The 13,577-nt window shown below is 37.8% G+C and overlaps 1 protein-coding gene across 2 annotated transcripts in view; it reads right to left on the reverse strand.

Moving 5' to 3' along the window:
• The window catches only part of TEX10 (testis expressed 10), a 44,869-nt gene that overhangs the window by 28,751 nt on the left and 2,541 nt on the right, over positions 1-13,577 (reverse strand). For both annotated transcript variants that reach the window (XR_005720882.1, XM_040239080.1), the window contains exons 2-5: positions 12,116-12,304; positions 9,729-10,441; positions 9,108-9,351; positions 4,843-4,955 (exon numbers count right to left, since the gene is read on the reverse strand). Coding sequence is in view for 1 of the 2 variants with exons in the window: in XM_040239080.1 (XP_040095014.1) it covers positions 4,843-4,955; positions 9,108-9,351; positions 9,729-10,441; positions 12,116-12,295 (1,250 nt within the window). In the remaining variant the exon portion in view is untranslated. The remainder of the gene's footprint in view (positions 1-4,842; positions 4,956-9,107; positions 9,352-9,728; positions 10,442-12,115; positions 12,305-13,577) is intronic.

Here is a 13,577-nt window from a genome sequence, read left to right on the forward strand (position 1 = left end):
TCTTTGGTATGCAGCCAAAATACTTCAGGCACACTTCCCATTTCACCACACAGAATACTAAAAATATGTGTTTTCAAGGATTGTGACTTAATAAGATTAGTAATTTTTACCACTTAAGAACAATTTTAAGTGAAACTGGCATGTTCTTTTAAACTGTGAACGCATGGTGGTGAAGAATACTGTTAGCCCTCCAGACCGTTCTGCATCCACGTATTCAACCGATCGCAGATGGTGTATCATGTTTATGAATTGTGGTTTTCTGAATCCATAGATGCAGAACTCGCATATTTGGAGGGCAACTTGCTGCTGCTGCCAAGTCGCTTCAGTCGTGCCCAACTCTGTGCGACCCCACAGACAGCAGCCCACCAGGCATCCCCGTCCCTGGGATTCTCCAGGCAAGAACACTGGAGTGGGTTACCATTTCCTTCTCCAATGCATGCAAGTGAAAAGTGAAAGGGAAGTTGCTCAGTCGTGCCCGACTCTTAGCGACCCCATAGACTGCAGCCTACCAGGCTCCTCCGTCCATGGGATTTTCTAGGCAAGAGTACTGGAGTGGGCTGCCATTGCCTTCTCCGAACTTGCTTCTAGGACAGTGAAAATACCATGTATGACACCGTGCCTTACACAAAACTCAGACTGTACGACACCAAGAGTGAACCCTAACATAAACCAAAGACTCTGAGTATAAATGATGTGTCAAGTTCGTATTTTACAACAAATACCCAGCTCTGGTGTGGGATGCTGACAGTGAGGGAGGCTATGCAGCCACAGAGGCACGAGTACAGTATACAAGGACTCCATACTCTCTGTTCAATTTTACTATGAATCTAAAATTGCTCTAAAAACTATACTCCATTTAAAAAAAAAAGAATGAAATGCTGGTAGCACTTCAACATGAATAAACGTTAAAGGTATCATGCTAAGTGAAGTTAAACCAGACACAAAACAATATTTTAAGTTTCTACTGCTATGTGGTACCTAAAACAGGGAAATTAATAAAGGAAGAAAAGTGCAATAGCAGTTCCCAGTACCTGTGGGAAGAAGAGGATAGGAAGTTATTATTTAATGTGTACTGAGTTTCAGTTTGGTAACATGGAAACTGTGAATGTACTTAATGCCACCAATCAGTACACTTTAAAAACGGTTAAAATGTTAAATTTTATGCTATCAACATTTTACCACAATGAAAATAGTATCTTTTGTAACTCCACAGTTCAACCCAAGATTAAAAAAAATCTAGACATCAGGTCAAAATTGGAAGCCACTGGCCTAGGCCACATCGGCTCCTCTAACTCTAACCTGTGGATGTAGTAGCCTCCAAAGGCTACCTGTGAAACAGTCAACATACTTCCTTATGGAAGTATAAGAGCAGCCTGCGGACCCTCAGAACAAATCACTAGGGAAATTTATGAGTCAATCCACTTTTGTTAAAAATTCCACAATTTCACCACCTCAGTCTCTTCATAGTTCTTTTTCACCTTTTGTATCTTGGCACAAATTACTCCCTAGGCAGGCAGCCCTCCTAGGACCTATGCCCCCCATGAAAGAGCAAGACCAGCTCCTTACTACACTGATATACTCTTACTACCCTACTCTTTTTCCTAAGTGCCTTCAACATATTAAGTGTCCTATAACGTGAATACTGACAGTACACCCATACGCTCTTGAGTAGTTTCAGTTCAGTTCAGTCGCTCAGTCGTGTCCGACTCTTTGCAACTCCATGAATTGCAGCACGCCAGGCCTCCCTGTCCATCACCAATTCCAGGATTTTACCCAAACTCATGTCCACCGAGTCGGAGATGCCACCCAGCCATCTCATCCTCTGTCATCCCCTTCTCCTCCTGCCCCCAATCCCTCCCAGCATCAAGGTCTTTTCCAATGAATCAACTCTTTGCACGAGGTGGCAAAAGTATTGGAGTTTCAGCTTCGGCATCAGTCCTTCCAATGAACACCCAGGACTGATCTCCTTTAGGATAGACTGGTTGGCTCTCCTTGCAGTCCAAGGGACTCTCAAGAGTCTTCTCCAACACCACAGTTCAAAAGCATCAATTCTTCGGCACTCAGCTTTCTTCACGGTCCAACTCTCACATCCATACATTACCACCGGAAAAACCATAGCCTTGACTAGACGGACCTTTATTGGCAAAATAATGTCTCTGCTTTTTAAAACTCTATCTAGGTTGGTCATAACTTTCCTTCCAAGGAGTAAGCATCTTTTAATTTCATGGCTGCAGTCACCATCTGCAGTGATTTTGGAGCCTAAAAAAAATGAAGTCTGACACTGTTTCCACTGTTTCCCCATCTATTTCCCATGAAGTGATGGGACCAGATGCCATGATCTTAGTTTATTTACATTTAATGGTCTACCAAATTCCAAACATCCTTTTATTTAATCTCATTTTGATGAAAATTATATCTGAAACCTCTTGACAACATAAAAAACACATATAATTATATACACATGTTGAAGGATATTCTGAAACTTATCCATGCACCTGATTAAAAACTTCTGTGTCAGTAAGAAAACTGTATCTGGAGGAAACAAACCCTAACAACTTACTTGCTCAAGAAAGTATCTCCCTATTTGGTTCTGTCACCTCCAACTCCAGAAACTCTAAATTAATGGTCCTAAAACATGGTTTTGATCCAACCAATAGTCTTCAATGCCAAAAGGATCAAGGATGAAAGAGAAATGAGGGTCAGAGACAAAAAAATGACTTTCAACATTAAGGTTATTCATCAACAGAAACTGATGTGATCCAGGTCTGTCCCATGTTCTCCATTACACCATTCTATGGCTTTCTCATACCCTATAATATCTCCTTCCATTACTGCAATCATCTCCTACTTCACTTCTGCCTGCTAAAGTCACATTCATGTTCAAACACTATTCTTCAACACTGCTTTGTCTGTTTATCCTAACAAGGATCTGTCTCCTCCTATGAATTCCTATGGCATTTCTTAATCATAAAGTTCTAATGACACTTAAATATGCCTTGTGTTAAATATGTAGATTCATTTTTCTTCCTGCAAGTTACTGAGCTTTTGTTTCTCAGCCTTAAAACCACCCTTCCACACTCTTACTGTGTGATCCTGGGAGTGAGCCACATTTTTTCCTTTACAGTTTGCTTCTTGTTAGGCTCTGGCAATAAAGTACTTGTTATTGTTTAGTCACTAAGCTGTGTCAAACTCTTTTGCAACCCCATGGACTGCAGCCTGCCAGGCTACTCTGTCCATGGGATTTCCCAAGCAAGAATACTGGAGTGGGTAGCCATTTCCTTCTCCAGCGGATCTTACCAACCGAGGGATTGAAATCTGTCCCCTGCATTGGCAGGATTTTCTACCACTGAGCCAGCTGGGAAGCAAAGGGGTACTTGGGACTGGAAAGCTGTAGGAGGAAAATGCAGCACTTTCTGTTTGCTTCCTACTCCTAGCTTTTGCTCCCTTTTGCCACCAGTGCAACCCAACCACACTTCTGGCCAGCAGCAGTTCATTCTAGCAGCCAGAGTCGGTTCCAGTCTGTATTCCCCTGACACAGAACCAGCGTCATCGTGCCCCTAGAACACCAGCGCCAGCCAGCCAGCACCCCCTTTGCTGGATCCTGTACCCCTATCCCACTGGGCCCCTCTCCTGATCTCAAAGACACCAGTCCCAGCTGAGTGCAAACTCCATCCTAGAGGGCTGAGTTTGGGCTCCAGACAGCTACTTCAAGCTACTTGCCCTCTTCTCTCTGTTCTCCCAGTCAAGAGGCAGTGGCCACTTCCTGCAGGTCTACCTTTGCAGTACCTTACTGTTCCCTTTCGCCTTTCCACTATGAAGTGGAAATACCTAGTTTCCATTAAACTAGGAAATACCTAGTTTAATAGTTAAAAACTGTTTGTATTAAATTCTCTGTGAAAATCACTGGTATGATTTCCATCTCATGACTAGAGTCTGACACACATTTTTATCAATTTTAAGATTTTGTATTGATTTTTGCAATTTATGAAATCACTTAAGAGATCAAAGAGTATACCTTAGGACATCTAATTATCTGTTATAATACTTTACTTACAGTGAGAGACCAAAAAACTTTAGTGAATGAATGAAGTTTATCTGCCTACAACATACTTTTCACTTCTGAGCATATCCTCTGAACTCTGCCCAAAGAGCCTCACTGATTCTCGTCACTGATTCTTCCTTTTGATAAATTTAAGAACCTTCTGACAGACTTTAACATCTGTTCAAATGTTTGCTCATTTGGGGAATTACACCTTGAGTTTTCTAACTTGTATCTGCTTGTCAAATTTTATTGGGTAATTTGTTTTTACATTTATCTGCTCTTACTTCAGGTAATCATTTGAAATAACCTCCAGGCTTACACTTTTCCAGTGAAACTTCATCCATAATTTGTTCTTTCCACTTATCTTAAAAAAGAGAACTACTTTTCTCCAATTATCCCTCTTCCATCAGGATACTGATAATAGTTATATTACGCTTCCTTGTGTATATAAATGAGAGCAGAAACTAGTGATGTTATGCTCTCAAAGATTCAGTAATTACACAGCGCCTCTCACAAATAAACTATCCACTCTTAGCAAATTTTTATTAAATTCTTATCTATACAATTTGATAGCTGACACTCATTTAGCACAAAACATTCACTTTACAGATTAAAAATAAAAATAAAAGTTATGTAAAATTGGAAGTCCAGGGCTTAAAGTGACTTGTTTAAGATCAGATACTACAGCTTTTATCTTTACTTCACAAAGTCTATATAAAAACACCTCACAGTGTACAAAGTTCAGTTTAAGACTGTTTTCTGAAAATGTCAGGTTAAACAGTGGAAGAGAATGGCAATACCTTTTATTTGGCTCTTTCCTTTTTTGCCTGGTTATTTCTTTTAAGGCATATGGAAAATTACTCATAAAATGGTGTTTGAAATCAATAAGGTAATTCTTTCGAAGCCATGACTCCTAGTAAAATAAGCACAGATTAGAAAATCTATAAGAAATAATAACTTAAAATAGCAAATAAGACTTTAAGCAGAAACAACAACTTGTCAATATTCATTTACAAATTTACCCTTATAATACATCATCTGCTAATGATATAATATGTAAATATCTTAAAATCTGAATAAACTGTTAGGCCACCCAATTTTCACCCACAGTTCTTTTTGCTGGTTTTATTTTTACATGCATTTCATCTACTTAAAAGGAGAAAAAAGGGAGAAAGTAATATTTAATAAAATTCTGAATTCGAACTACTAATATTTATAAAATATACGAGAAAATCTTCTCCCTAGTGTTCCATTTAAGAGTAACTATTCTCTAGAAATGCTACTGCTCATTAAAGGCATTTCACACCTTCACAAGTCACTGTACTTGTCTCAAATTCTTCAGCAGTATTCTTCAATGTATCATGTTCTCCTACCTGAAACACTGATTTCCTGCTATCCAGAGGACCAATCATTGCAGTCTGCCAGTGACTGAGGGGTTGCTTGGGATATGGGACATGAAATGCTACAATAGCTAGCTCCAGCTCTAGCAAAACTGGAGGCCAAACTCAGACCATAAATCAATAGCTAGCTACTGCAGCACATCTCCTTAGTTACCTTCACTAGGTTCTTCTCTTTTTCTTGACCTAAAAACATGTACTTGACAACTCCTCCTGGACTTCTAATAGGCATCTTAAATTTAACATGAATAAACTGAGCTCTCCTACAGGTAGTCACACCACCATTTAGACCATTCCTACAGGCATCACTCCCGCTCCTCTTTCTTTACTATATACACCAGCATTCCTGCTGCTCTCACCAGAATCCTGCTGCCTCTCATCACTTCAACCACTAGCTACCGTTAGACTCCAAGCCACCATCACCTCTCACTTAAGATTACTGTTTCAGTCTCCCAATGGTCCTCATGTTTTTCCTCTTGCCCCCCTAAACTTAATTCTCTACACAGCAACCAGGGTGATCATTTAAATCATAAATCATACTTCAAAATATTACAGGAAAGGATAAAGGAGATAATGTATATAAAGGAAGGACAGGTTATCCATGGGATCAATGATCTCAGTTGGGCCCCAGTTTTGCTAGAGCTGGAGAATGAGGACATGGGAGTTTCTTACTGTTTTATTTGTAATTGTGACATATTAAAGTTAAATAAACATGATTTAGATCATACCACTCCTCTGCTCAGAACCCTCCAATGTCTTTTCACCACACTGAGGTTAAAATTGTAACTCTTGACCACAGACCACAAGGAACCACACGATGTGGCTGCTGTCACTTCCCCCTCATCATCCACCATTGTCCCAGTACCGCACTTGCATAGGCCTTGCTGCCATTTCTCAAATATGTCAAATTTGTTCTCACTTCAGGGTTTTGCATTTGCGGTTCCCTGTGCCTAGAAGGTTCTTCCCACAGGTCTTCACAAGACTTGCTCCTTCTCTTCATTCAGTGACATGTAGATGTTAAGAAGGCATTCCCGACCACCTATTTAACAGTCCCCTCCCTGCAGTTTTCATTACATGTTCTCTCTTATCCCACTTTCATCTTTCTTCCTAATGATGACATGATGGACATCATCTATTTGTTGGACATCATCTCTCAACCCCACCAGGAGCCAAGTATTTGCCTTGTCAGTCATGTTTATCTCTGTATTCCCACAGTCTAGCACAGAACCTAACTCACTGCAAAGCAGTGCTATTCAAAAGACCTTTCTGCAGTGACAGAGCTATTTTATATCTGTGCTGTCCAACACACCTGCCACCTGAAGCTACTGGGCATTTGAAATGTGACCACTGTTTACTGAGGAACTGAATTTTAATTAAACAGCCAAATTTACAGATGATCAATTAACCTTTGCATCCAATTCTTTCTCACAAATTCTGATCTTCCTGGTAAAAATGAAACAATAAAGAAACATTTAGACTGAAAGTGGCAAGCATTAAAATACAAAGCTAAGATACAACAAAATCTCTGTAGTGTATAAAATTATAATACTGACCTAAAGCTATTAATACAGGCCTCCAAAAACTGAAGTTAACTAAAAAGTTAATGTTACATTGTATTTTAAAACAACTGTGTGTCTTAAAAATATTAAACACAGTATACTTTAAGGATACTAAGGATACAAAGAGTGTATTAGAAATAAACCACCTCAGTCAGGATCTGAGTACTCAACCACTGCAAATAAGATTTAGTGTTAACTTTAAATTTCTTTCCAGAGATGAAAGATTTCAAATTCCTGAAAAGGTTTTTTTTAAAAAATACTTGGACAAAAATGAAACCTCTCAATTATGCAGCAAAATACAAACACGCTATATGCGTTTAGCAAAACTTAAAAAATAAGCAGTCAGTTACCCTTAGGTTGCACCCTAATACAGATGCCAATTTATCAACAGAAAACCTACACATTTTCTGAATTTTCTGAAAAAATTCAGCCTGTGGTGCGTAATTAGAAGACCAAGGAATGCCATTTCATTCCTCCTAAAGTTTGAACTTTGACCACTCAATACCTTAAGTACTAAGCTGTAACTAAGGTGAACGAGAAAAAGGAACTAACAGCAGGAATGGTAATGAAAAACTAACAGGCATTTTAATGTCATCTGGTGTAACATATATATACTCTGTCTGCAAAGTAACAGATTTACCTTATTCAGTTATTACAGTTCAAATCTGCCATGGTAAATTAGAGAATTCTACCAATAGACGCTTCCACCCTCGGTTTATTTCAATTTTATACAGTATCCCAATTTACTATTCTACATTACCTTCAACAGTCTGTGCAAAACAGTCTTCTGAATTTAGTATCCTATGTTAATGAACTGCTAATAAATAATTTTAGTTGTAATAGCACAGAATATTTCTAAAACATACTATTTTAAATATTCATAAAACTAAGGCAGTGTTTAGATTCTGTTAGTGTTATCTCAGTGTTCTTGCCTGGAGAGTCCCAGGGACGGCAGAGCCTGGTGGGCTGCTGTCTATGGAGTCGCACAGTCGGACACGACTGAAGTGACTCAGCAGTAGCAGTAGTGTTATCTGAATGACAGTAGATGATCCAAAACTACACAATTAATGAATCTGCATTTAGTCCTACCATTCTATCTAACTACAAATATTACTAAAGCAATAATAAGCATTAAGGTGCCCATGAATAATTAAACACCCAAATGCCTGAGATAAAAAGAACTAAACAAAACTAAAAAACTGCCTTGTCCATTCTGTACATATGTAGGCAACTTCAAAGATTCACAACTTCCTAGTCAAGTCACTGCAGAAATTCTATAAAACGATGCTCCAAGCTTTAAAGTATTGTTCCAGCAGCTGCCTTTTTTAAGATTAACCACATTAATCCAGCATCACTTAAGCATGTTCTGCCTTACTTGTGCCATGGATTATGTATTATATTCCCCACAACAAAACACTTTTAAAAAGGCCACCAATACTCAAAATCTCCCCAAACAGGAGGTAAATTCACTCATCTAGAAACATGTTTGCTAGCTGGAAACTGTTCTATTACTTGGAATTACTTAGGTTAACTACACTTGCACCATACTGGCAATTGCAGCTTACCTACAGTAAAGGTAACTTTAAGAAATGCTTTCCAATTTACATCCTTTATCAAGAAGAAAACAAAAAAGCCTATACCAAGCAAATTTACATATAGCTTCTTCCCTGAAATGTAATAGTTTAAAAACAACTCAGGGTTAGATATGAGATCTTCAGTTTCATCCATTTCTTCGCATAAACTCTGTAACGTGGCCCAAACTGGAAGACACTACTTAATAACCAACTTTTTAAATCAAGTAAGAGGTCTCCAGACACTAGAATGTTCCTATATAATCAATCTGCCATAAATAATACAATGTAACATTATTATATAGTTAATAAAAAAAGAAATCAAGCACCTTGCTGTACATTTCACTTAAAAATTAAAACAGATAACAAACTCACAGAATTATTTTAATTTGCAGTTTTGAGCAAATGTTACAAGTTTATAGTTAAATCTTGGGGATTTTTTGGAAAATGCATAACCAGATAGTAGTAATACACTTATTTCTAATCTGTCCAGTTATGATAAAAGGCATTACTCAGAAAATAACCCAGTAGTTCTCACCAATTTATGAGTTTCATCATGTTGTTTAGAGAGTTTCCACAAAAGGGAAATAATATTAAGAACTTGCTGCATAACCTGCAGAGGTTCTCGTTCTATACCATTTCCAACAGAAGCCATTAGTTGTGGAGGCACAGCTTCAATCCAGCACTCAATTAGCAATGGAATTATTATCTCAATAAATCCTTTCAAGTTTTCAGTAGACGACAGGCCTTCATCCACAGTGCCTAGTCCTCCAACCAGATACCTAGTAAGGAAAGGTAAGAATGAAAAATTTTTAATTAAAAAATATTACTCCTTAATTTAAATCTTAAATATATTAAGTACCAGTAAAATGAAGCACCATGAATTGATAATTACATTGATCAACACTAGCAAGAAAAACAGAATTCTAAGAAGACAAAGCCAAAAGACTATCAATTTTTACTTTCCATTAGGCTTTGCTAGAAATGAGTAAATTAGTATACTTTGAAATGACTCCTCCCATCAGTAAATAAAATTAAATTATGAGTAACTATTGAAACTATGGAAGACACCTGCATGTCTCCCGCCATTAGCCATCAATGGTCAGCAGTTATAATTCAATACAGGAAAACTGAGTGTGGACGTAACTGAAATCCTTACCGTAGCCTGAACTGTGAACTGACATTTGGCTGTGAACCCCCATTTTCATAAACCTGGATGTGTTGCTGGTCGTTGGCATGTTCCTTCCAGTTGATAAAAATGGAGTTGCTAGTGGCATGGGGATTTTCTTTTTGTTCCTGAAGTCCTTCACTTTCTCTCAACCTACTGGATCCATCTGTCAAGGCCTGAAGGAATTTACTGAGTCTCACTAAGACTTTCAGCCTCCACTGCTGAGAAGTGAGTCTCCGATTAGGATTTACAGAAAGTATCCAGGACTGGGATCTGTCTCTATTTACCAGTCCTTTGGACGGCTGCTGATGAGAAATAAGTTCTACAAAATTCTTAAGCAATATACTGCTACGGTCAGTAATCAGAGCTGGGTACTGTTCCAGCAGAATGTCCAAAACTTTTAAAGAGTCCTCCTGAATTCCTTCAGTAATGTGAGTCATGGCACTAGAGAGATGGGCACTTACCAAAGGAAAAAATGGAGAAATTTGTTCAGCTCGTATTTTGGGGGCCAGGAATTGAAGAAGTTGAACTGCTGCTAATCGTACATTAGCATCTTTATCTGTAAACACAGCAGTCACTTCACTTAATATGTTTGAAAGGTGTGCATCAATTATATATGGGTATTGAGACAAAAGGTCTTTAAGTCCAAGAAGAGCACTTTGTTTAACCCCAGCATTGTAGTGATGCATCTGTGACAGCAAATCCTATAAATAAAAATACAGGTTTTAGGTATATACATATACATACACATCATTTTCAAATCGACAGCGCTAACTGAAACTATGCTAATCAAGTGACACTTCGGTGGGTGTCCAGGGCTGCTTCAGGAGGCATTTTTCGAGTGTTACTTTGAGAAAAACGTAGTTTTTGTTAAGATCAGAAACAGTTTTAGCTTTAACATAGCTTTGGCTTCATAAAAGAATTGTTTAACTTTCAGTCAGTATTTTCTCGTTTTGAAATTACGCAGGATTAGCACACTGTCGTTTAAACTGACAGCAATCATCACCACCACTTAAAGACCTACTATGTACCATATACGTATTTACACTATTTTCTGCCTATTTTAAGTGGTCTTTCAGGGTGTCTGTGTATTTTATTCAGAGTGTAACATACAGCAATTCTATTCAGAATAATTTATATAATCTGTAAAGAAATCACAACTTCAAATATCTTTTTTATATTATTTAACCTGCAGAGATTAGAAAGCAAAACTAGAACACGTGTATATTCACAAAGACATGTTCACAAATGTCTCTAATAGCATTATTCATAAGAGGCCAAAAGTGGGAGTAAGCAAATGCCCATCAACTGCTGAGTGAAAAAATACAACATAGCTCTGCACTGGAATACTATTTGACAATACAAAGGTATGAAGTATTGTTTTGATATGTGCTGTAACATGGACGAACATCAAAAACATGCTAAGTGAAAGACCAGTAACAACAGACCACATTTCATGATTCCATTTATATGAAGAGTCCAGAATAAGCAAATCTTTACTGATAGCTTAGTGGCTGTCTAGTGTGGGGAAGAAATGGGGAGCAACTTCTAATAGGTATAAGGTTTCTTTCTAAAGTGACAAAAATGTTTTAAAACTAGATTACTGTGATAGCAGCCTAACAATGTAAATATATTAAAAACCACTGAACTGTCCACTTTAAATAATAAATATTATGTGCAAATTACATTTCAATAAAGCTGCTATATTTTTAAACAAAAATACTGCTTAAATTTCAATTAATTTCACACATTTACATGAATCTGGAATAGCTATGCATTGTAAAGGTTCAAAAATGGGTAAGACAGGGTCCTATCCTAATGAGCTATTAAAACAGCTGAAGACCTGTCACATCAAAAACTTGACACATCAAAAAGATATAAAAATTACTTCCAGATGACATATTAAATTATCACATGAATATCCAAGGGAGAAATCACTTTGACTTTAGCTGAGCAAGTGTTTCTGGAGGAAGTGGGAAAGTTGTAGTGGGAGCATGACCTCTGAAAAACAGATAAACTCCAATCTTCAGCCACTTTCCTGGTGGCTCAGGTGGTAAAGCGTCTGTCTACAATGTGAGAGACCTGGCTTCGATCCCTGGGTTCAAAGATGCCCTGCAGAAGGAAATGGCAACCCACTCCAGTACTCTTGCCCTGAAAATCCCATGGACGGAGGAGCTTGGTGCAGGCTACTGTCCATGGGGTCCCAAAGAGTTGGGCACGACTGAGCAACTTCATTTTCACTTTCAAGAGTTAAAACAACTTTCCATAAAAGTACACCATTCTAGATGACTTTAAGGAAAATCCTATCTTATCAAAAATACGTTCTATATGACTTTAAGGAAAGTCCTATCTTATCAAAAAAAACGTTTATGATTTACCTTTATGTTAAGTTTTCTATTGTTTGTTGGAAGTGTTACATCCTCTTTGAGCTGCTCAGGCAGATGTATAGTCTTCGTTTTAAAGTTTGTAAGAGTAGAATTTTCTGACCTGGGCTTCTTCTTACCAACTTTTAGTTTTACTTTCTGAAAATCATCTTGGCGTTTTCTTTTTTTGGTCATTCTCGAGTACTATGATGAAAGAATTAATTTAAAAACAATGAATACAGACCAAAGATAAATTATAAAAGAATAGAGAAGGTATTTTCTAACCTTGACATTACTCTAACATTGTCAAGATCAACAATAACCATGCCAATGCATCAAAATATTAAATGGAAAATACCTTTATAAAGAAAAAACAAACTCAGTTTACTTAAGATATTTTTCGCTATGGAACCTTTTGTCAAGCAATGTTCTAAATAGGAATCTTGCGTCGAGCAATGTGCTAAGTATAAACTTGTGTATATTTCAATTAATATATTTATACTTCAATAAAAAAGGAAAAAAAAAAACTTCTGAAAATTTTTTGTTTTCAGAGGACAAGAGGGAGGTAGCAAAGAGTTGCTACAGGTATACCTTGCACCTACTGGGAAGCTCCTGGCCCCCAGAAACACCCAAGAAACTAGCAAAACAAAGTCTAAACCAATTTTATTATTGAATGCAGCCTGTAATAGGTAGAAAAAGTTTCATGAACCTAAGTTGAGTGCCTGAAAGTGGGGACAATTCAGATATGCAGCAAGGACAGGCACTGGGCATCTCATGAGCAAGGAAAACAATAGAGATGAAGAATAGGGGATAAGCTTGGTATAGGCAAAAATGAAAGTACTAGCATTCTGAACACCAGGAAAAGTTCAGACTAGATATAAACCGGAAACAAAAAAGGAGGAAAAAAGCAATTTAAAAGGAAATACAGTGTAACAGAGGGCTAAGGAACAAAGACCAGCTAGGCCGCTATTATAACAACTCAGGTATAACCCTGTTGAACTGCACTTCTCTTTCTCCATCATATTCTTTCAATTTACACACAGATTATTCCACTTACACACAAAATCTTTGATCTGTGCCTTCTCCCCATTCCCACTCCCTGCTTAAATCCTTTATTTCAACCCAAGACTGTTCAAGTTTCCCCACCAGCATTCCTGCTTTGTCACCAGTGTCCACTTCATGGTCCATTTGGTAATCACCAGAGGGCTCTTTCTAAACACAGATCTGATCAAGGCTCACAAGCTTTCAGCTGCTCCTTTTACTTGCTTACAGTAAAAACACCTGGGTTTGACGGTCAGCGATCCTTCCTAACTTCCTCTACAGCTTTATCTTCCCATCAACTAACCTCTATCTAAAAAAAATAGCCTTCTATACCTGGAACTGGCTCAGCCCTTCTTGAAGCCTTTTCCACACAAAAATAATGAACCCTACCTTGCACTGTATACCCACCAGAGTAGGTGTCTCTGGAATAAATAAA

This window comes from Oryx dammah, unplaced genomic scaffold, assembly GCF_014754425.2.
Source record: "Oryx dammah isolate SB20612 unplaced genomic scaffold, SCBI_Odam_1.1 HiC_scaffold_1, whole genome shotgun sequence".
In the NCBI taxonomy this organism is placed as follows: Eukaryota; Metazoa; Chordata; class Mammalia; order Artiodactyla; family Bovidae; genus Oryx; species Oryx dammah.